General features: G+C 40.3%; 1 protein-coding gene across 1 annotated transcript in view; it reads left to right on the forward strand.

Annotated features, from left to right (window-relative positions):
• The window catches only part of SYT1 (synaptotagmin 1), a 208,539-nt gene extending 184,087 nt beyond the window's left edge, over positions 1–24,452 (forward strand). Inside the window, exons 7-8 of the mRNA XM_007088741.3 lie at positions 18,897–19,030; positions 23,417–24,452. Coding sequence (XP_007088803.1) covers positions 18,897–19,030; positions 23,417–23,623 — 341 coding nt within the window. The 3' untranslated portion in view covers positions 23,624–24,452. The remainder of the gene's footprint in view (positions 1–18,896; positions 19,031–23,416) is intronic.
• Positions 24,453–25,275: the final 823 nt, after the last annotated feature.

The following is a 25,275-nucleotide window of genomic DNA, read 5'->3' on the forward strand; positions in this document are numbered from 1 at the left end:
TATAGCACAGGGAATATAGTCAATAATATTGCAATAACATTGTATGCTAACAAATGGTAACTACACTTACTGTGGTGAACATTAGCAAATATATAGAATTGTCAAATCAGTATACTGTACACCTGAAACTAACATAACATTGTGTACCAACTACACTTCAATTAAAAAAAAAAAAAAAGAATGTGCAACACAGCCGTTTGATGTGGGCAAGAAGGGACCCTTCTTCTAGACCCTTCTAGAACCCAGAGTGTAGAGAGCCCCAGGTTGGTCCTCCCGTAGCTACACTTCCAAGGGATGAAGAGTCCAGAAGAGCAAGAGAACATATTCATCTGGAGGCTGCACCTAACTGTGCACTCTAGACCAGGCCCTGGGCACCTGAGACCCAGGGTTCCCTGTCAAAATGACCCCAAGTTGATTCATGTCTGAAGATTGTTTTCCCCAAGTCTGACCACCTAAAGGCTGGTACATACCCCATAGCCAAAGAGTGGCTAAGGAGCAGGTTTGGGGGACTGGTGAATAAAGCCTGGACATGCAGGCTGGGCATCCTCACGTGTGGGTGTGAATCATACGGTGCACATTGTTGCTGCAGAAGAGGGGCACAGGGCAGGCCCGGGAGCGTACTCTCCCACACTGCCAGCTTCTGTTGCAGAACCCCAAGAGTCTGAGAATTCTCAATTTAAATCTGGGTTTCTTGGTCATTTACGAATGTCTATTTGTTAAAATATCAGAATAGAAAATACATATTTTTAAGTTTGTATTTTCATTATAACTCTTAACAATTTGGGCATAGAGTATTTAGACTTGCATTTGTAGTCTGAACCTGGGCTCTACAAATGTTACAGGCAGGTCTAATCCTACAAGTTATGTAATTCTGTATAATATCATACAGAATTCCATTTCATTTAAACCATCTTAAAATGTATGGATTGCCTATTTATGAAAATCACATTAGGTTAACCATGAAATTCCATTATCTGCAGGAAGACTGGAAAAGGCCCAAGGGAAAAACAAGTTCAAAGAAAGTCCATCTAGTGACCTCTTTCCCTCTCTATGTAAGCATTAATGCTATGCAAATATTGGATTTATGTTTTATGAAATGGTACATCTATACGTGGAGGTGAAGGAGAAGAAGGCATGGGAGCTGATGATTTTTATTATTAACAAAAGGTCAGTTCTCTCTGTGTGACATTTATTTGGGCTCCTCAAAGGTAGAGTCTTGAATTAGGAACTAAGCATTTCCAACTGAGTGAAGGGTGTTTGTCTGCTCTGAAGTCCTCTTACTGTCACTGCTCTGCCAATCATTTAGCAAGAAAACAGACACTGTTTTATGTTATCTTTCCTACTACAAAAATACATGGGTTATTTAAACTTAACTCAGAAATGTATGTCTTTTCTTCCCAACCCAACTGTAAGCTCTCTGAAGAACAAACTGGCTTCTATAGTTTTCTGTATCCCCTCACTGTCTTCCCTAAGGACTGTTCAATAGATATTTATACTTTCCTGATTCATTTGGTCATTTAGCAAATATTTACTGGATTCCTACTGTGTGTTGGGCTCTGTGTCTAGCATGGGATACAGGATAGAACAGGATGCTGGCTGAAAGAAAAATACCTGGCACATTATAGGCACTCAGTATGTGAGTAACTGAGTGAATGAATGAATGAATGAATGCATTCTGTACCCCAGATCTAAGGAATAATACCAAGAAAAATGGAATAACCATTTATCTTAGGCCAAAAGTCATCAAGGTAAAAGATGTCAGTCTATGGAATATCTGTGGTTCAAGGAAATGGAAAACTGGGAAAACCAAGATGAGTCCTATTCTTTGTCCCTCTGGGCCATCTCTGTGGCCATGTAGTATATGCCTCTGAAATCCTGCAGAGACTTAAAGCCTTTCATTGCAACCAAATCTTCTATATAAAGAATTTAACCAACTCTAATACCCCAACTCTCACTTTTCCCAGATTTAGGGAGGAAGTATCTTAGGTGATGTCAGTGTGAGTTTTTACTGAGATTTGAAATACTGACATGTGGTGACTGACTTTAATCACAAATTTGCTTCATAAAAAGCAGTAAAAGCACCACAGAATTATATTACCTCATGACAGTTTCCTATACGTGATACACTATTGAAGTCATAGCTTATTTTTCTTTTCTTTTTACAATAATGTATGAAAACCACATTACCAAGGTAGAAGTTGATCTCTCCTGTAAAGCTCCCTATCTTCTTAATGTGCAGAGCACCAGCTGATTTCAAGTAGCTTCACTACTTTATGAAAGAGACCCATATTTGGCCATCAATAAACCAAAATGAAATCCTTTCATGAAGGAAAAGGGAAACCAACATTCAAAGAGAGAAATTTAATAACAAGACAACCAGGGTGTTCAAAGGTTTTCTTTGAAAGGACATGCATTATTCATACCATAAAATCTCAAACCAAAGGTGGGATGTATGAGTTATCAATAATATTACGAGTCTTAAAATTATCATCTCTTTGTCTAAAGGGAGAATGAAAGCAGCATCATTCACCCTCCTCTAGGACCACAAGCTCATCAATGTCACTGAAAGGCAGGAATGAGGACATCAAGAGGAAAGAAACCCTCCTGAAAACATTAATGTATTTTCTTTTTCAAGCAGAGAAAGAAGCATTGAGACATTTCCAGCTAAGGCACAGAAGGGCCGTTCCATCACTCGCTGGGAAATATACCCAGACATTTGGCAAGTTCTAGAAACAGTTCAAAATGAAGACATGGAGAGAGATTCCTCTACTCCATCTGGAAACATTTCCAAATCTCTCCTTCAATTATTGTAAAGCAGTCTTGGTCCATAAACTTTCTTTCTTTTTTTTTAATGTTTATTTATTTTTGAGAGAGAGAGAGAGAGAGAGAGAGAGAGAGAGAGAGAGAGAAAGACAGAGAGAGAGTGTGTGATCAGGGGGAGGGTCAAAGACAGAAGGAGACACAGAATCCGAAGCAAGCTCCAGGCTCTGAGCTGTCAGCACAGAGCCCAACTCAGGGCTCGAACCCATGAACCATGAAAACATGACCTGAGCTGAAATTAGACATTTAACCGACTGAGTCACCTAGACGCCTCAGTCCATAAACTTTCTAATGCTCAGATGGCAAAATGTCTAGAAGACACATAGACATTATCTTTTATTTTTTTATGTTTATTTTTGAGAGAGAGAGACAGAGCACGAGCAGGGGAGGGACACAGAGAGAGGCAGACACAGAATCAGAAGCAGGTTCCAGGCTCTGAGCTGTCAGCAGCACAGAGCCCGACGCGGGGATCGAACTCACAAGCCGTGAGATCATGACCTGAGCTGATGTCAGATGTTTAACCGACTAAGCCGCCCAGGCGCCCCATAAGACACATAGACATTTTAAAGCATATATGTGCAAGAGATAGGGAGTTAATGAGAGTAAAACTGATTCTGGCTAAACTAACCTGAGAACTAAGTGAGCCTGAGGTAACCCCACTGCATTGTGCTAACTCTATTTAGTCATATTATATATAAGATATTTTCACATTGTTTTCATTTTCTACTCATGCTGAAGTGCTGGGAAACTACCTCTATGTGGAGAAGGAGTAACATCCACTTGTCATATTATGTGTGCTTAAAAGTCCTAGCAATGTTGCCAAATAACAATGTCACCGATGCTGCCTTGTCAAGTACAAATGTCTAATACTGTAAGAAGGAATGAAGGAGGGAGGGAAGGAGAGGGAAGGAAGGAAGGAAGGAAGGAAGGAAGGAAGGAAGGAAGGAAGGAAGGAAGGAAGGAAGGAAGGAAGGGAGGGAGGGAAGGAGGGAGGGAGGAAGGACGATAGATGTCATGTGTGACCTTTCATCTGGCATAAATAAGAGACAAAGTCCAAATCTCCAGAAAAGAAAAAAAGTCAAGTCGAATTTACCGTTTGCAATTTTGTTTGCTTTACTGAATCCTTTGACTGTTTTTGTTCATCAGTTCATACAAACAGTTTATACTTGGTCATTCCACTAAACTCTTTGTAGTCATCCAGAAAGAATCAAACATAATTACTACTGCTCCTGCTCTCATGTGTTTGCCCTTCCCAGAAAGTACAGGGAAAAGAAGGGTGAATTACAGATGAAGAACTTCACCTCAAAAACCAAAGAGAAAAGACTCAGATTTTGCAAATACAATATACTCCTTCCTCTACTAAATGCAGAGCTCAAACCCTCACTCTGCTCTTTTACATGTCCATATACATGCCACATCGGTGAAATCTATCTTCATTGTACCCTCATTCCCCACTTTTGGTGCACACACACCTATATTTTTAATCAAGAGGCTGGCAGTCGTGTACATCCATTTGGCAATGTTAGAAATGCTGGCTGGGATTCAGTGGCTTCCTCCATCATGACCAAAAATTTTTTCCATTTAATTCACAATATAATAGAGTTTTGCATTTATGTTTTTGTCTCCTCAAAGCACTTTGCCACCATTAATGAGCTAATCAGCCTATGCTATTTTATGGTCTGTCTCATGAAAATGAAGCTGATTTCCTCTGTGGCAGTCACTTATCTAATGTTGTTTTCATCTAGCAAACACTGCACTTAACTAATGTAAATTCATTTTTAAATTGTGTGCGCACACAGAAAATTTTCCCAGAATATATTTTTAATTCTACATCCTTACATAACATTACAGGGAGCATTTTAAACTAGAAGGCACATAAGCTCCTCAGCGTAGTCTTCTCTAAGTACTTGCAAATTACTTATAAAAACCCCCTCAAGTAACTGCCACTGACGGAAATTGCTCTGTGAACCCTATTACTATTTAATTATTCGTATACTATTAAATGATTGGCTTACCGATAAAATAGGCTTACTCAATAAGCGTACAAGGAAAAGCTGCAGTTGGCAAAGAAACTCTCCTAATTCTGCACGGTTTAACTCTGCTGTCTCTGTTATAGCTGGACCACTTGCACAAGTGCTCCATGGCTCATTCCTAGGAATTCGACCTCAAGTGGGAAGGAAATGTCTCTCTACAAAGAAGCGTAGGCACACTTCCAAATTTAGACAGAGATGGGATCCTAGAGATCCTAGGTTGAACAATCATTGGTTGGTCGCCTCCCAACTTCTACTTCCCACTCTTTTGGTAAGAGCCTTCTAATTCCTGTCTGAGGAACCACCATATTCTTCCATTTTTAGCATTGTGCTTAGAATAGAGTTGAGCCTACCCCCAACTCAAGGAAAGGACTTCTGGCCCTCCTGATTGGTTTGGGGATGGATACGTGACACAGGACTAAGCCAACATAGCCCATCACATTCTCTTTGCCACGGGGATTAACAGAGTAGACATTTCATCTTTGTTAGATGAGTGAGGTTGGACTTTTCCTGGGAATTCTGATGTAGACTCTCTTTTCCCTCGGATGGTATAGTGCGATGATGTGAGACTTAATAGCTAGTAAAGTCATTCACATCCTTACGAGAAGAGCCCAGGATGTCTTGGGGAGGCCACCATGTGGAATCTGAGGATAACTTCACCAAAAACAGGATAGTGATATAGGCAACCCAGGATCTTGCTGATATTATTGAATCTGTTAGATAGGGAACAGGCTGTAACAAAAAGACTCCACAATACAGTGGCTCAAAAACATAGAATTTTTGTTTGAAATTCTTTACCTTCCACATGTGCATATGTGGGTGAATGGCCAACACTGGTAGGCAGTTCTGGGGCTGTGGCTCTTTTAGGAATGCAGGATCTTCCTCACTTGCCATTCTGTCCCCCTAGAGTATTGTTTTCACGTTGCAAGGTAAAAGCTGCTTCACTGCCCTCCCATCACATCCGTGTTTCAATTGCAAGAAAAAGAATGGAAGAATGGAGGATGTGAAGCTTATATTAAGGCACAGCTTATCAACTTTAGCTCTACTGACATCTGGGAACTGATAATTCTTTACTGTTGAGGGCTGTCCTATACGTTATAGGATGTGTAATAAAATCCCCGGCCTCTACCCACTCAATGCCCGTATCACCTCACCTCCAAATTATGGCCATCAAAAATGTCTCCAGACATTTCCAAATATCTGAGGGATAAAACAGCCCCCCATTGAGAACCACCATCTTAAGGATACGCTGTGGAGTTTACACTCACCACATCTATTTACTTCCAATAGCCAGAAGTCAGGTATTTGGTCATACTGAGTTGCAAGAGAGTTTGGGAGAAATATTTCCAACTGGATGAGCTGGTGCCCAGGTAAAACTTCAGGAATTCTATTGCTAACAAGTAAGGGGAAATGGATTTTAGGGGACAATTAACAATCTTTGCCACCCAGCCCTACTTCTGGACTTTTCCATCACCTAAGTCAATAAGTTACCTTTACAATTGACACCAGTTTGAAATGGGTTTTAAGTCACTTTAAATTCAGAACCCTAAGTGATACAAGCATTACTTTCCTCATCCAATATCTAAGTTGAAATTTGGTTATTATCCAGAGAAAAAAAGGATAAAAGGAATAATGCTCCAAGTTACTCAGAAGCCAGGTACTGGTTCGGAGGGATTGAACAAAACAGCTGAAATGAGACTACTTCTTATTAAGAGAAGTCTTTGGCTAAAGTGGAAAGGCCATAGTCACAAGGGCCCATGGTCACTGTGGTAGTTAGGAAAGAAGAGAGTATAATTACACAAAATTTTCCAAATGAAAACTGCAGGCATCTTGCATTATCTGGCTTTGAACTGCTGCTCTCTAGTTCTCATTGTAAATACAAAAAGCCTTCAGTGGCTCTTTGATATCTCACACAAAAGGATCATTGCTTACAGCCAGCTGTTTTGCAATTATATTTCCATGAAGTTGGCATAATTTGACATTAGGACTGCCTAAGGGAAGAAGGGGGTGACGATGCGCCAGGGTGTTGAAGTGGAGTACAGAATAGTAATGGAAGGAGCTCCTGTGTTACACGTCTCCCCAATGTGCGTCTTGAAGCCAACAGTTCTGAATTCAAAACACATTTTCCCACAAGAATATTGTTTTCGTGTTATTCACTTACCACAGAAGTTCTCCGATACTGGAAAAGAAAGAAATTAGTATTTTGCAAAACTACAAAAGAAAATGCCGCAGGGCAGAGAAAGGTTTGTCTGAAGGTTCTGACCGAGAAAATCATCAGTAAAATCTTCAGGGAAGAGGTGATTTTTAAACCAAACTTAAGATGGGAAGAGAAAGAAAGGGCATTTCAGGCTAAAGGACAGCCAGTTCAAAGACATGGCATTTTAAATTCTCTGTGAGGAATAGTGAGTATTGACCATGAGTACAGCATAGAGTTTTTGGAAATAATAAGTTAGGATGGGGCTGTGAAGGTCATGACAGAGTTTGGATTTTTTTAGTTGCCAAGCCATGAAAGCTTTTTTAACAGGGGAATGGTGTGATCAAATATACTTTTAACAATTATATGAATAGTGTGAAAATCAGGGCAAGATTACAAGAGACATTGGATTTCTGATCTTGAGATGTGACAACAAATTGGAAAAAGGGAACCAAACAGAGAGACAATGTGAGGTAAATTGGCAGGATATGGTGACTAACTGTTCATACGGAGTAGAGAAAAAGGAATCAGAGACAGCCACAAATTCTCTAACTTTTTGGTCCACGAGTCTGGAATCACAGTACAAGAACAGGCTTAGAGGGAAGGTAATGAGCCCAGCAGGTGTCTGTCTGAAGGATAAGAGAAGAGCTGAGGTGGTTATGGCCGTATAGTACAGCATATAGGCTGCAATTAACATTTCTGCAAAGCTTGTCCACCGTGTCCTCATAACTGAAAGAAAGCCACTTGTGGAATTTTATACTTGTTTCCAAAGTCTTCCTCCAAGACTACTCTATATCCTTTTGGGGGAACATACCTCTACATGCTAAAACTATGCCAGTGACACCAGTGTTGGTGAAGACATTGCATTCCAGTGCCAGAATCTGTGGCCAGAAACCTCGCTTAAAAAGAGGTAGCAAAAATACTGGAAGCATAAGATTGCACTGTAGGATGTCTGAGATGAGCCGTCTAGAGAAAAATCCTATTTTATGTGTGTTACAATAATATCAAATGTGATTAAACTCATAAAATATGTTCTCAAAAGTCTTGGGGGTAAATGGAAAGAAAAGAGGGGAAAAAAAGAAGGATCAGCTCATGCTCAGAGAGGAAAAACAGCGGGAACAGGGGAAAGTTTAATGGGAAGTATGCTATCTTAGTCTGCTCAAACTGCTGAAACAGAAAGGGTACCAAGTCAGAATACCATAGGTTGGGTCGCTGAAACAACAAACATTTATTTCTCACAGTTTTGGAGGCTGGAAGTCTGAGAATAGGGTCAAGCATGGCCAAGTTCTTGGTGGGGGCTCATTTCCTAGTTTACAACTCTCTTCTCATTGTATCCTCATATGGCACTTAGTCCATAAAAAGTGCCTTAACAATGTCAACTAAGTTGGTATTGAGAATTATCTGCAAGAGAAAGAACTTCTAGGGTTTCCTTTGTAAAAAATTTTTTAACATTTATTAATTTTTGAGAGACAGAGCATGAGCAGGGGAGGGGCAGAGAGAGAGAGAGAGAGGAGACACAGAATCTCTGATCTGTCAGCACAGAGCCCGACATGGGGCTGGAACTCACAGACTGTGAGATCATGACCTGAGCTGAAGTTGGACGCTTAACCGACTGAGCCACCCAGGTGCCTCTGGGGTTTCCTTTTGATTGCCATACCCAACCTGCCCATTTCTACCCCCTCAATAGATAAATTCATCAAAGCAACCAAGCCCTGGTACAGTATGGTGGATGGTAGAGAAGGACAGTAGTTGGAACAGCAGTAAAACAGGGCCATTTATGTGTCGTCATCATCATCTTTCTTAACTCCTTGACCAGAAAAGGATGGGAGATTCAGTATATCCAGGGTGTAGCAGACGGAGGTGAGTAGGGTGGGATGCAACGCCTAAAGGACTCTTACCAATTAATGTAAATAGTCTTGCACTCAAAATTAATGCCCAAATAGGGACAAAAAGAAGAAAAAGATTGGCACCAGGCCATAGGCTGTTGACCCAATGAATTATTCAGAAGTGGCTGCCCCACTGGCAGAGCTGCAAATTCAGAGTTGTTCATGAGCTGGAAAGGACAAAATGATCACAAAACCAATCAAAGAAGATCCATACCCTGAAAATGGCTACTGAGACCATCCTGGGATGCTCTGCCCACCTTTCATACAGCGGAGTCAGTGCTTCCAAGTCTCCACTGTCTTGGTGGTGAGGTTCAATAAACAACTTAGCAGACTGTATCATTGTAGGTTTAACACAAGGATTTCCTATCCCTCACTCTGGATAGGACAGATCGAAAAAAGGAAAGAAGGAGTTCTAAGTCTCGGTGGAAATCAGAAAGAAGAAATAGGACTATAAAATTCTCCCATGGTAGAAAGGAGTTAACAGAAAAACTACCGGAGGAGGTGTAGATTCGCCCCCCCCCCCCCCAGGTAATACCTGTAAGTATTACTCTGTCCCCAACAAGAGCAACGAATCTCAAAGCTGTGGGCTTTCTTTTCCCTATTTCCTCATTTTCAGCAGCATAAGGAAAGTTAAGATACTTCATACGCCCAAGTGTATCGACATTAGCTGACCTCACTACCTGGAAAGAAAGCTCCATAAATCACAGTTTTGACTCACACTATCCTAGAGCCTCCATAAATAGTTTCCACTGACAACTCTCAAGTTTAACTTTTCCGCTCTGTGTAATTTGATCTATTGACTTCAGGAGTAGGAGGAAACTGCATGGGATGTTGTATTAGTTCCCCCATCTCACACCTCAAGATGAGGTGGTCATGAAAGAAACTCTCCTTGTGCTTTCACCACACATGTGATTAAATTCTAATAGACCAGTTGCTCAGAGTGGGTATGCTTCCTTCGAGAAATAAATCTGGCACGTGGGGCCAGATTCTGGCTTACTTCTGCAGCAAGTAGGGTGATGGTCGACACCAAGTTAGCAAGGCTGGCGAAGAGTCTGACACCTAAATACTGACGTAGATGTCAGCCCTTCCACAAAACTATAATAAGAATTAAGAGGCGTTGGGCACATAGTTGAAGCACTTTCCACACAGAGACTCAATTTAATGTTCACAACTCTATGAACCAGGTACCATCATTCCCACCACTTCACATTGAACAAAATATGACACCAAGAGGCTAAATAACTTGTCCAAGACCATACAGCCAGTAGCAAGGCCAAGATTCAAGTCAGTCTGGCTCCAGAGTTTGTACCTGTAAACATGACACTGAATTGTCTCTCCAACACATCACAAAGCAGCACATTCTAAGTTGGAAGACCCTGGTTTGAGTTCTCAGGGGGCAAAAAAATCAGCCTTCAGGAGCCCCAGTCTCTTTACTGGGATTGTTGTAAGGCTTAAAGGAGATGATATAATTTTTAAATATATATGCATAATCTTAAAGTGCTTTACAAACATAAATGAAAATTATCATATTAAACTTTGTGATGTATCTTACTTTAAAAATCATTCTCAGCTAGTATTTCATCCATTTTCAACCAAATTTACCATGGATTCTAAAACAGTCGTACCTAAATAAGCAATCTTCTGATTATATGCTCTAGGTTAACCTTTTTTTTTTTTTTTTTTTTTAATGAAAAAGACAAACTTTTTGAAGGCTTTTGCTTTGAACAACAGAGTAATCCTTTTTAGGTGCTTGGAAAAAATATGAATTTTCCCCCAAGAGATCACTTCTTAGACCTACTTAAATTTGAGTCTCATCCTCAAACCTTCCTAGATAAACAATAGAATCCTCTCTACAACTTTGGTTGTTGTGTTAGTCTTTTACCGCTGCCATGATAAACCACAACAAACTTCATTTAAAAAGTGACATATGGTTATTATCTTATAATTCTATAAGTTACAGGCCTGACACAGACCTCACTGGGATAAACCCAAAATGTCAGTAGGGTTGCATTCCTTTCTGGAGGTTCCAGGCAAGAACCCATTTCCTGGCCTTTTCCAGCTTCTAGAGGCCACCTGCATTCCATAGCTTATGACCCCTCCTCCATCTGCAAAGCGAGCTATGTCACACACCTCTGACCCTTGAATCTCTTTCTGACCACAACCAGGAAAGGTTCTCTGCTTTTAAGGACTCGTGTGATTAGATTGGGCCCTCCTAGATAATCTAGGATAATCTTCTCATCTCAAGATCCTTAGCATTAACCACATTTGCCAAGTCCCTTTTGCCATCTGAGGTAAATGTTCCCAGGCTCTGAGGATCAGGATGTGGCCATCTTTTGCAGGATGGCCTGCCTATCATAATGGGTGAATTTTAACAAAATAAAACCCCAGTTTCGTATATTAAAAAAACTTGTCAACATGTAAAAGTTTGAAAGTGATTTCATTACAGTGTCCTGAAAAACCTCTAAGTTGTAACAGCTATTATGACAGAAAAGAGATAGAGTTCAGTTAGGCTGACTTCTGATGAAAAGAAAGCCTGACAAGTGGCGAGTGAAGGGTAGCAATGCCACACCGATAACAAAATCAAATGACAGACCTCCAAATTATCCAAAACGAGGTGATGAATCTGCACTCATTGTACCTGCAGTTTATTATTACGAATGAAAAACCTTCTTTCTGATCCCAGTCTATCATTTTCCAGAACTGCAAGCTGACAGTCACATATTATTAGAGACTAAATCGACATAAGAGACTTTCCTTTCTACCAAAGTTAGAAAAGTAAAGAGGCCCTACCAGTTTTTCAAAGATAAATTAAACAAGTGAAGTGTCCCAAGTCCTGCATGTGTTTCAGTGGTAACAGGGATTATCTAAACGGTGTCGAAGGAAGGTTTGCATTATTGGTGAAAGATGGTCATGAGTTCCATGAGTGCTTGTTTTGGGGGACAAAATAAAGCGGTGCAGCCACAGAGATATGAAGTCCCTGAGGACAGTAGCCCAGTTTTGTAGCTTGCATATTTTTCCATGCCATTTCCATGTTTACAAAAACCTAATGGACATTTGGATGTCACACATGGTGTCCAGCAGTTGTACTCAAAAAAAGCAATAGCAACAGCAGTGAATCTCCTTGCAGCCTATTTTATCATTTCCATAAAACCATGTCCTGTTGTGTAATGACCAGAACTTCTAAGCCACCAAGAAACTCCGAATCACAAGGATTTGCTTTGTGGAACAGCCCCTAAAACAGAACAAATTTAATTATAAACAGTCCTACTCTGCAGGACAGGTGATCCTTACTGCAAAAAAATATGTGCATCCTTAAAGTATGGGTGTGACTCATAGTTAGGTGACTCGTGGCCTTCCCTTTAGAAGACTCATTCATAGTTAGGGAGACAGGAGCAAGGTCTAGATCCCAGAAGTGACTAATGAGCTAATCAAGAGATTAGGGCCATCTCCAAAGGGACCAGAATTCAGGACAGGATTTTCGTGCGAGGAAAGAATCAGAGGACACTTAAGAAATCAAGCCAATCAAGGAGTGAATGGCAATGGAGAAGACTGGAGAAAATGGAGCTGCAATCGAAGACTTCACATGGCTGAACCAAGAAGATCATCAAACGTGTCCACCTTGAATACATAAGGCATCAGACTTAGTCAAGATTTATCCAGGCACAAAAGGTGATAAAGAAGATCTCTAACAACCTATGGAACGTGAGAAAATATTTGCAAACTATATATTAGATAAGGGCTAATATCCAAAATATTTAAGGAACTCATACATCTTAATAGCAAAATAATAATTATCTGATTAGAAATGGACACAGAACATAAATGAACGTTTTTCAAGAGAAGACATGCAAATGGCCAACAGGTACGTGAAAAGATGCTCAACTTTATTAATCATCAGGGAGATGCAAATGAAAGCCATACTGAGAGATCACCTCAAACCTCTTAGAAACGCTATTACCAAAAAGATAAAAGATAATAAGTGCTCGCTAGGATGTGGAGAAAAGGGAACCTTTGTGCCCTGTTGGTGGGAATGGAAACTGGTACAGCCACTATGGAAATAGCATGGAGATTCCTTAAAAAATTAAAAATTGAACTACCATACGATCCAGCAATCCCATTTCTGGACATACACTTGAGGAAAATGATATCACTGTCTCAAAGAAAAACCTACATACCCACATTCACAGCAACATTGTTCACAATAGCCAAGATGTGGAAACAACCTAAGTGTCCACTGATGGATGAATAGATAAAGAAGATATAGCATGAATATATACAATATATACATTTATATAAAGAAAATGTTTTAAATATTACCAATTCTAGTTATTTTTTTCTTTTTTTGAGAGAGAGAGAGAGAGAGATTGAGAGAGAGAGAGAACCCACATGCAGAGAAGGCACGTGGGGAGACAGAATCTTAAGCAGGCTCCATGCTCAGCACAGAGCCCAATGCGGGGCCCACAACCCTGGGATCATGACTTGAGCTGAAACCAAGAGTTGGATGCTCAACCGACTGAGCCACCCAGGCACCCCATTAACTCTAAGTATTATTAACATTATTCTAAATAATATCCTAAAATAAAAATATTATAAATATAAATATATAAAATTATTTAGCCATAAAAAAAGAAGGAAATCCTGCCATTTGCAACCACATTGATGGACCTTGAGGGCATTATGCTAACTGAAAAAAGTCAGACAGCAAGACAAATCCTGCATTACCTCACTTATATATGGAACCTATTTTTTTTTTTTTAATCAAAACCTATAGGACACAGAGAGTGGAATGGTGGTTGCCAAGCTACGGGGTGAGGGAAATGAGGACATGTTGGTCAAAGGCTACAAATTTATAAGATGAGTAAGTTCTGGAGATCTAGTATACAGCATGGTAACTACAGCTGGCAATGCTGTATTGTATAGCTGAAAAATTCTAAAGAGAGTAGAATTTAAATGTTCTCACTACAAAAAATAAAGATATCGTAATTATGTGAGGTGACAGATGCGTTAACTAACCTTATTGTGGTGATCACTTCACAACACGTAAGTATATGAAATCGTCACATTGCACATCTTAAACTTACACAGTGTCATGTGTCAATTACATCTCAATAAAGCTGGACGGGATGGTGCGGGGATGGAGATAAGACCTCTGAGTTACCGCCAGCCTTGATTTTGATTAAGATGGAAATTCTATCCGCAAAGTAAGTTGCTTTGGTACCTGTATCAGGATTGATCTGCACAGGCAAAGGCTAACTCTACCCATTGATGGCGGCCCCAAACCTGTTCCACTTCTAGCCCTCTGCCCTTTCTTGTAAGTATCATGACATTATGGAATATATCTGAATCACTGTCAGAATTGGCAGCTTCTGCTTAGGAAAGTGACAGGTCAGCAGTGACCTCTCTGACCTCCCAGCTACCTCTCTCCCCCTTGCTTTCTTCTTGTTCCACAAACATGCAGAAGGATGTGCACCTCGGAGCCTTTGTGTTTCTGCTCCTGCTGGCTGATGCAAGCTTCCACCACACTCCGTCAAGTGACTTGTTCCTTCCTGTCATTTGATTCTCAGCTCAAACCTGCCCTCCACAATGAGGACTCTGCTGAGCACCCTTTCCAAATTACCTTGTTCTCCCTAAGGCACTAATCACATCACACGAGAACTTGTCTCTGAATCTGAAATTATCTTGTTGCGTTTTTAATTTGCTTACTCAAACGGCAGATGCAGAGGAATTTTCTTGTCATGTACTGTGCTAAATGAATAAATACATAGTCACTGAGCATCTCCTGAGAAAAGCTATACCTTAGTTGGGTTGATAGAGTTTCAACACACGAACATTAAGAGGCATAAACACTGATTTATGGGTATTTAGCGTTTGGGTATTTAGTCAGTGCCAAAAAGCAACTGGAGACTTGACCATCTCTGTAAATGTAAAGGGGCTTTGGGTGGAGGAACCAGGGAACTTCAAAACCACACAAGGTGTCTAAACCAAAAATCCATATTGGCTGTGAACAGCAAGATGGATTATCAGTGAAAAAAAAAAAGCCTCCTCCTTCATTTACAAGTATTTGCACTAGACCGTTTAATTAACCAGCTATTTAGTTGAGGGAGTTGGGTCCTCATCTCTAGGTGTGTTTTTTAATGAGATTCTTCATTATGGAGCACCTGGAGAGCTCAGTCTGTTAAGCACCCAACTCTTGATCTGAATTCAAGCCCTGCATTGGGCTCTGCGTGAAACCTACTTAAAATGAAATAGGGGTGCCTGGGTGGCTCAGTTTGTTAAGCAGCCGACTTCAGCTCAGGTCATGATCTCACAGCTCGTGGGTTTGAGCCCCACATCCGGCTCTGTGCTGACAGCTCAGAGCCTGGAGCCTGCTTGGGATTCTGTGTCTCCCTCTCTCTGCCCCTCCCCCACTCTCTGTCTGTGTCTCAAAAATAAACATTAAAAAAAATTTTTAATAAAAATTTACATATATATATGATATATATATAGATATATATGTATATATATAGATATATATGTATATATATTCTTCATTATGATGAAAAATCTTCATTACAAACCGCTTGAGTGGATGTAGCACTCAAACCAAAACCAAACACCCCAAGCCACACATATCCAAGTAACGTAGGCAGTTAGGACAATGGGAGGTGACCACACTAAGAGTACGAAGATCCAGATCACAAGGCCTACGTAAATCCCACTTATTCATTCAGCAAAAATCGAATAGCGCCAGGCACCGTTTAGTAAATACTGAGAGAATACCGCAAAGTTCTGTCCTTCGGGAGTTCCGTTCTACTGGGGGACAGGAGGAGGAAGATGAAAGCAACTTGTTCTGGCCCCACTGGCCCCGCTAGAAAAGTCGTCTTCACACGGCCCACGGGTCTGGCCGGCTCACGCGGCCACCGCAGCCACAGCCTGCGGCCGCACTAGTGCCATTGTCTCCAACTCTCGCGTTGTTTGGGACCCGCTGCGTGGGACCGGGGGCGCCGCCGCACGGACCTGCTGCGCAAGATCACCTGCCGCCAGATCACCGCCTCGAGGTGAAGGCGGAGGATGGAAGAGATGCGCCTGCACCTGGGAAGGCTGAGAATGAAGAAAATGGGGAGCCGGAGGCCTTCAATAAGGTAGATGGAGAAAAGGCAGAAGACAAGAAGAGGAGGAGGAAGAGGAAGACGATGGTAAGGAAGAGGATAGAGACGAAGATGAGGAGGCTGAGGCGGCTCCAGGCAAACAGGCAACTGAAGATGAGGAGAGATGGGGCGCCTGGGTGGCTCAGTCGGTTGAGCGACTGACTTTGGCTCAGGTCATGATCTCACGGTCCGTGAGTTCGAGCCCCGCGTCGGGCTCTGTGCTGACAGCTCAGAGCCTGGAGCCTGCTTCGGATTCTGTGTCTCCCTTTCTCTCTGACCCTACCCTGTTCATGCTCTGTCTCTTAAACATTAAAAAAAAAAAAAAAAAAAAAAAATTGAAGACGGGGAGAGAGATGATGTTGACACCAAGAAGCAGAAAGCTGACGAGGATGACCAGACACCATAACAGGAAAAGCTGAACTTTAAAACAAACAAAAAGGCCGCCATGACCATTCATCCTCCACGCCCAGTCTCAGAATCTAAACGTGGTCACCTTCAAAACGAAAGTCCTTCCCACCCACTGGCAGCGCCCCCACAGTGACACGTGCTTGCCCCACACAATCCAAACCACAACCTGAATCTGCAGCAGGAAAGGACGGCCAGAATTTCCCAGGCGCTGCTTTTTCTTAAACATACTTTAGAAAGGAAAATGTGTTTATAATCTTATTTACATTTTATATTTTTGCTCATATTGTTGGCGTCAGTCGTTTTTAATCTTGGATGAACAAGCTAGTCTTGGGAGCAGTCTCTGTCCTACTTGTGGTGTGACCATGTTCATTACATCTCAAAGGAGAGTAAAAAAAAAACTTGTAAAACACGCGCGCACGCGCACACACACACGCACACACACACACAATCTTACTCCAGTAACATTTTTTTGTGTATGTACTTAGCTGTACTTTAAACAGCTGTTTGTATGAGACGGTTAAAGAGGTCAAAGATAAAAGGTGTCTTTTTTTTTTTTTTTTTGTCTGAAGTTTCTGTGGTTTGGGCCTGTTTGATGTATGTGTAAACACTGTTGTCCAATAATAAACCATAATTTTATTGTGCTGAAAAAACTGCAGACCAGAAAAGGTTGTTACCTAAAAATATGTGGGCATTAAACTAGATAATCTGTAAAGTTTCACTCAAATCTCCACAGATACTGAAAGGCCGGGGCAAAGGGGGTGGGGGGGGGGAGATATTTTAGAAGGCTTAGCACTGATTGTTTTAGGGGAGTAAAAATGTGGATGATTTTAATTTTTTTCTTCTTTTTGTTTATCATTAGGTTCTGAATTTTGTTCTATAATGAATATACATTACATCTGAACTGGAAAAATATTTAAGAAAACAGTAGAGAGATTTTACTATCAAACTTGGATGTTGGTTCTTAGTAACCTGAATGTATGTCCTTCATCCATTAGTAATGAGAACTGTAAATGGGAATCGTCTTATCCCTCCAGTGATTTGCTTATTACTTTACCTTTACCTAATGAGACTTTGGGGAAAATGATAAGGGAATTCTGCTCCTCTTCTCATTACTTCTGTGTGTACTGGCTTATTCTCTACCTGGGGATGACTGGGCACAAGTCCTGAATCAATAGATGGCTCTCTCTCTTTCTCTCCCTCCCTCTCCACCCACACCCTACCCATCACTACACTTAGGCATCATACACACACACACACACACACACACACAGGGAGGTGGCCTCTTCTCTCCCTTTAACCTTCAAATCTCAGCTTATTTTTTAAAACATTTTTTAATGTTTATTTTTGAGAGAGAGAGAAACAGAGCGTAAGCGGGGGAGGGGCAGAGAGAGGGAGACACAGAATCCCTAGCAGGCTCCAGGCTCTGAGCGCCCCTAACATTTAAACTGAGATTTGGGGGCGCCTGGGTGGCTCAGTCGGTTGAGTGTCCAACTTCAGCTCAGGTCATGATCTCCCTCCCGGTTCATGGGTCTGAGCCCTGCGTCGGGCTCTGTGCTGACAGCTCAGAGCTGGAGCCTGCTTGGGATTCTGTCTCCCTCTCTCTGCCCCTCCCCCGCTTGTGCTCGCTTGCTCTCCCACTCTCAAAAATAAATAAACGTTAAAAAAAATTAAATGTTACCTCCACAGAGAGGCCTTACCTGAGCAATCAAAATATAAGAATTCTGTTGCTACCTTAGACTCACCATACTTGAGAATCCCTGGTATTCTCAATCGTATCTCTATTCTGCTCTTTATTTCCAGAGCACTCTTGTTAACTCTTTCATATGTATTTCACTTCTTTACAAGCCTCCTGTTTCCCCCGCAGGTTTGAAGTTCCATCATGAAAACAGCAATGATCTGTTTTGTTCACTCCCATCTCCATAGGGCGTAACTAATATTGAGTAAATGAATAAATGAATGAATGAAATGGCTCCTTTGTGCTTTCTCTGTCAAGAGTTCTATTCCCAAGCAGTAGTATGCTGCAACCAGTACTTTGCCAGCTCAAAGAGCCAATTGTTAATATTTCAGGGATTTAGTAAGCTAGTTGTTAAACTACTTAGTAGCTTGCAATTAGCCATGCTGAGAGTATTTCTACCATGGACGTTGGCGAATGTTACATGTTAAGACTTTCTTTTTTTCCCAAAGATGCTTTATTGGCATACTACAGCTCTTGTCCCCTAAATCCACCTATAAATATTGAGATATCATGAAAATAAACCTGGAGAATAGGTTACTTAAAATCTTTCAATAGAGAATGTTTATTTTTTTTTTAATATCAAATATTTACTATACAATGATTTTCTTGTTGGGAATACTTGAGATTTTTAATAAGCTAAACTATAATCTAAAAACGTGTCTCTGATCTCCTGAAGTTTTTGTTTCTGTTTTTCAGATCCTTATGTGAAGATTCACCTGATGCAGAATGGCAAAAGGCTGAAGAAGAAAAAGACAACAATTAAAAAGAACACACTTAACCCCTACTACAATGAGTCATTCAGCTTTGAGGTACCCTTTGAACAAATCCAGGTAATGTCAAACATAATTTTGTCTTCCCATTCAATTTTATTTCTTCAGATCACATAAAGACACAGACCTTGTGAATTATCAGTGCTCATGCCTTCATTAGAATTGCCATTCTTATTCCCATACACATTTGATAATCAAGCTACATCCAGAAGGAAATGATAAAATATACAGCACAGGATGTGCTGATTCATCAGCTAAAAACAGCTGGCATTCTGTTTGGCAGAAATAAAATAGGAAAAAAAATCAACAGAATGACTCTGCTAATTCAAAAAGTGCATCCATAAAGGTTAAAAGGCCAAGAGAAAAATGAGCTTTCACTATTTATTGCCAAGCCATAATATGTAATTGTCCTTATCACAGCTTTGTAGCAAAAAAAAAAAAAAAAAAAAAAAAAGAGATAAAAGAAATATTTTGGTTGATGCTAAATATGCAGCATCTTTAATCTTTCATTTTTAAAGAGTGATTTACAATAGAAAAAATAACTAAGTCATATTTTGTTTAAATTCAGCTTCCTATTTCTGAGTTGGAATGGATGGACATTTTTGTGAAGATAAAACCTTCACTTGCCAGATAATAATTGTTATGATAAGGAGTATTCTATTAAAGGAACCTGTGGATAACATGTTCAAAACAGGATGCTACAAGTAGCCACAATAGTATATGATCTCATTACTTAGCAATTTTTAAGTATATTTAGGTTTTCTTACCTCATATTCATAGTGAGACTATTGAAATTCAAAGTTCACATCCAATAAATATCAGCTATTTCTTGGGAATCTTTAATGGATATCAGAGAGTCAAATGTCTTAAAGCAACACTATTTTTACATTTTATTGAATAATTGATGTGGGCCTATCTTGTCAGTCATATAGAAATTTGTAACAAGTAGGCATCAAAACTACAACATGGAAATGTCTAAAGGTCCAGAATGTAAAAAATCAGCAAATATTCTTTAGTTGCATATTTTTCCTTTTTTAAGTTTATTTATTTATTTTGAGAGAGAGAGACAGACAGACTGCGAGCACGGGAGGGGAAGAGAGAGAGGAAGAGAGAGAGAATCCCAAGCAAGTTGTGCCCCATCACTGCAGAGCCCTATGCGGGGTTTGAACTCACAAATTGTGAGATCATGACCTAAGCTGAAACCAAGAGTTGGAGGCTTAACTGACTGAGCCACCCAGGTGCCCTGCATATTTTTAATTTTAATCTAAAATATAATTTAGAATATATATATATACATATATATGTAATAAATCACACCTTTATTCCATGAAGAAAACTAATATCATAGCTACATGTATTGTAGTGCCTAATTTGAGCACTTTATGCATAACCTTATTGCATCTTTATAATAACCTTATGAGAGAGGTTATTACCCCAATTGTATATATGAGGAAACCGAGGCTTAGAATTTCCTCATGTGTAAAACAGGAATAATAGAGTCCACATCCAAGTGAGCTTATGCATATAAAAGCACTTGGAAGGGCACCAAGCACATAGGAACATTCAAAATAGTTGCCATCATCATTATTATTCACAATGTTAATTTTGTCTTTTTTTTCATATTAACATTTTATTACAAAATAGATCTAACAGGGGCACCTGGGTGGCTCAGTGGTTGGGCAACGGACTTCGGCTCAGGTCATGATCTCACAATTTGTGAGTTCGAGCCCCGCATCAGACTCTGTGCTGACAGCTCGGAGCCTGGAGCCTGCTTCAGATTCTGTGTCTCCCTGTCTCTCTTTGCCTCTCCCCCACTCGCACTCTGTCTGTCTCTCAAAAATGAATAAACGTTAAAAAAAATTAAAAAAAAAGAAAATGGATCTAACAATAAGATTAAAACAATATATAAATCAGTGCCTTCTACTAGAAGTATCTGTGAGGACAGACATGTTTTATCACTGGTGGGGTCCAATACAGTAGTCACCAGCCTCAAGTGGGTGATGAGCACCTCAGCCACCAGTGTGATAAAGGAACCTTATTCATAATTTAAATAGCCATATGTGGCCAGTCACTACTGTATTGTATAGGGCAGTTATTTAAAAATCACCAGGAATCCCACCATCCTCACATCAGGTCATGGTCTTTCTCTAACTGTTCTCATATGCAAATTGCACATACTTAAATTAATTACTTTCAACAGTTGTTGAAACAGTTACATAACAACAGTTGTAACAGTTGTTACATAAGTAAATGACATTCCAGAGGACACTGATTCCCTGGCCCCAGTCACTTGTTTACCAGCCTGAACCAGTGAAGCTACTGCTTTGGGCCCACTGGCAAATCCCTAAAATATCCAATTTTCTCCAATTTATTTTGCAATATTTGTTCAGTGAACCCTTTTTTGAGTTCTAAGAACTCATTCCTATGGAAACTAACACCTCATGGAGTTTTGGTTTTTTTATTCTACAAAACAATATAAAGCAGGGTATTGAGATGAAAAATCCTATTGTAAACTTTCTTGGAGCTACAATTCTACACCTTTAACAAAAATAAATGGGTTTTTTCTTCAACTATAAATTGCAGCAGATGCAAATATATTAAAAATGAAGCACATTACAAACAAGACATATGCTGGGTTTCTGGGGCAGCATTTTAGAGGAGATAACATTCTGTCAGGACAGAGAGAACCTGAGCCCATCACTGACAACATTAGGCATGGAAATAATGAGCACATCTTTGACTGCATCCCTCCTCCTCTGCTTCTTGGCAGTTTGCTCTAGTCTTCACATTTTCCTAGAGAAACAATTGAGCATTTTCCATACCAAACTAGGGGTCTAGGTTTCCTTTCTTCCCAGGTTACAAGATTATCTGCTTTCTATTTGTCTCTATCCCTATGAAATATATTGTGAGCAAAATATGCTGATTTTCAAAAGCACATGTAAATGTTATAGTCCCTCCCCTAAAAATGTATAAATAAACTATCTATGCAGCTGGACAAATTAATCCAAGGCCTTCATAAGGATGTTTTGTCTTGAGTGCTATTACTCAGTACATTCCTAGGTGAAATCGTCAAAGCCCACTCCAGCCATTCACTCCAACCTCCACAAACCCCGTTGCCTTGGTGCCTGACATCCCTAATGCTCCTACCCCACCCCCATTCCCTGCAGTATGATTTCATCCTGACGAATTTGCTTGGGCAAAGTTCTGAGAACTTTTCTGAGAACCAAACTGATTCTGTTCCCAACACCATCCAATGGATAGATGATTCCCTTGATAAGGTAATCAGTCCGAGGCCACACAAGGGAAGATGGAGTTTGTTTCCTTTATTGCCAGTGTGTTGCATTTTACATTCTAAATTCCATTTTCAAAAGCGGCCGTTGTCTCTGATGCAAAGCTGTACATGGGTGCCGCCTCTTAGCATATTGGTACAATAATGCGGTGCTCAGACCACAAAGTCCGCTAAAGGGCCATAACTCAGCAGGAGCCCCATCCTGCCCTGGCTTCCATCATTACATTTTCTGTTCCTTTTAACTCTGGCCATCAAATGCTATGCATTCTACTTTATTCTAAGCCCTTTATCTCTACACTCAGTTTCTAGAGTCGAGCCATCACATATTTTGACTAAGCAAATCCATTACTTGGGAAGCAGAACTAAAATGTGCTTTGAAAAAGTGTGTCTTTCATATCATAATGGCATGGGTTTGCTTTCGTCAATTCAGGCAGTTCAAAAGCGTAAGTTATTAAATAAACTCTCACGATGTAATGGAATCACTGAAGTAAATCTTGTGTGGCCTGAAAGGTTATTTCCATTTGAGATCAGTGCTGGATACACAACAGTCACTCCGTAAATGTTCATTGAGAAAAAGCTTCAATGGGAAACTTATTTTTAGTTGTGACTTTTTAAAGCCTTTCACTCTATTATCACATTTAATGCTCGCAATAATCATGTGACTATTGTACCGAATACCAACACCAGAACTCTTGCTGATGAGGTGATTGAAACGAATGAACCCAGAGGTGGACACAGTTTACAAAGACGACAACGGCACCAAGGGCACAGCACAGACTGTGGAGAACAAACCACCCATTCCTTATATGACCCCAGGCAGGGAGCATGACATCACCTTACCTAAATAATGGCAGTATCAATCGGATCTGTTGTGAGAAGTGAGTAGTTCATGTAAAAGACTCAGAATTGTGCCAAATACCTAACAAAAATTAGCATTCATTTCAGTATTTTGAAGACACTGAAGAAGGTGATGATGGTGATATAGTGATGGCGAGATACGGATCAGACGCAGGTTTTCGTATTCAAGTAATTTTCAGTCTTGTTTGGTGTTTTGAGATCAGTTCTTACCTCCAATTGCCGAGATCTGAAGGAAGCTTTGCAATAGGGCTTTATCTACAGGGCTGGATGATTCATGTTTATTCTGCATCCTCTTTCAGAAAGTGCAAGTGGTGGTAACTGTTTTGGACTATGACAAGATTGGCAAGAACGATGCCATCGGCAAAGTCTTTGTGGGCTACAATAGCACCGGGGCGGAGCTGCGACACTGGTCAGACATGCTGGCCAACCCCAGGCGCCCCATCGCCCAGTGGCACACCCTGCAGGTCGAGGAGGAGGTTGATGCCATGCTGGCGGTCAAGAAGTAAAGGAAAGAAGCCTTTCTGCATCTGCCCACATAGTGCTCTTTAGCCAGTATCTGTAAATACCTCAGTAATATGGGTCCTTTCATTTTTCCAGCCATGCATTCCTGACAATTCAGTGGTACTTCAAATCCTGTTTTAATTTGCACAAATTTAAACGTAGAGAGCCCCTAAGCCCTTCGTCATGCCACTGCCCTCCAGATCCACTCTTCTTTTAAGCAATATGATGTGTAGATAGAGCATGACTGAAATTATTTATTGTATCACACCGTTGTATATACCAGTATGCTAAAGATTTATTTCTAGTTTGTGTATTTGTATGTTGTAAGCGTTTCCTAATCTGTGTATATCTAGATGTTTTTAATAAGATGTTCTATTTTAAATTATGTAAATCGACTGAGATATAGGAGAGCTGATAATATATTATATGGTAAATATAGTATTGTCTGCATTCCAGCAAAAATATCAACTTGTAAGGCACTCGTACAGTGAAACTGACATCTTAAAGGACAACTTAAACCTGAGCTTTCTATTGAATCATTTGAGTACCAAGATACACTTACACCACATATTTGCTGGGTGAATCCAATTTTGTAGAATTTCTTCACAGGCAAATTAGTATGATCTGAGCAGCGTCCAGACTGACCTCCAGGAAGCATAGCCACAAACCAGAATAGCATCTGTCTGTACATAGCTACAAAGCCGAAACAAGGGCTTCCCTCTCACATTCGAGGAAGCAACTGAACAGGAGCCAATGACTTCATATTACTGCATACAGAGTAACAATATGACGGCATTCCGTGAGTGTGTGTGTGTGTGCGTGTGCATGCATGTGTGCGTGTGCATTTGTCTGGGGATGGGGTGGGTGGGAAGAAGCTGAGGGGAGAAGTCAGCATTTCTGAATTATTGCCTGACGATTTAAAAAGAAAAAAAAGTAGCTCTCCGTTATCACCTTTATACAAAATGTGCATCCTGTGGTGAATTCTGTTCCAGATTTCATACCTATAATAATTCCAAAAGGTTTGCACATTAGACTTTGTAACAAAATATTTTATTACACAAAACCATATTAGAAGGAATGCAGAATATTTTTAACACAGCAATCTGTGCTTATTACACAAAATTACTTTGTGGTAAACAGACAGTATTGTGATCCCGTCAAAAGATGAAAAAAAAAAAAAAAAAAACAATTAGCCATAGTTCTGAATGCACTTCAATTAAGCCAAAACAGACAGCTAGTGATCTTTTTATATGCTCTTTTTACTTAAATAAGTTTTAATTTGTCCTTTAAAAACAAAAAAGGTGAAACAATACCAAGAACAAGTTCCAGCAAACTGAAGCAACCTCTTATGTATACTAGACGCTTGACTTAGGAGGAGTTTTTAACTGTTTCCAATGTCATTATGTAGTAAATGGCACTATTACGAAGCTACTAGTCATTCCATAAGAGTCTTCAAGGACTGCTCTGTGTAGCACTGTGACTGCCGTGTGTGCTTAGACACGTAGTTTCCTCAGTGGACAGCACTCAGTTTATTCCGTAGTGATGTTGTAACAATACTGCCATTCCCTCCTACTGCACTGCCCAAGGTGTGTGTAGCACAAACAGTTCTCATTACAAAGGACCAATTCAGAACTGAAAAGCTATGCATAGGACAAGA

The sequence above is a fragment of the Panthera tigris genome, chromosome B4, assembly GCF_018350195.1.
Source record: "Panthera tigris isolate Pti1 chromosome B4, P.tigris_Pti1_mat1.1, whole genome shotgun sequence".
Taxonomy (NCBI): domain Eukaryota; kingdom Metazoa; phylum Chordata; class Mammalia; order Carnivora; family Felidae; genus Panthera; species Panthera tigris.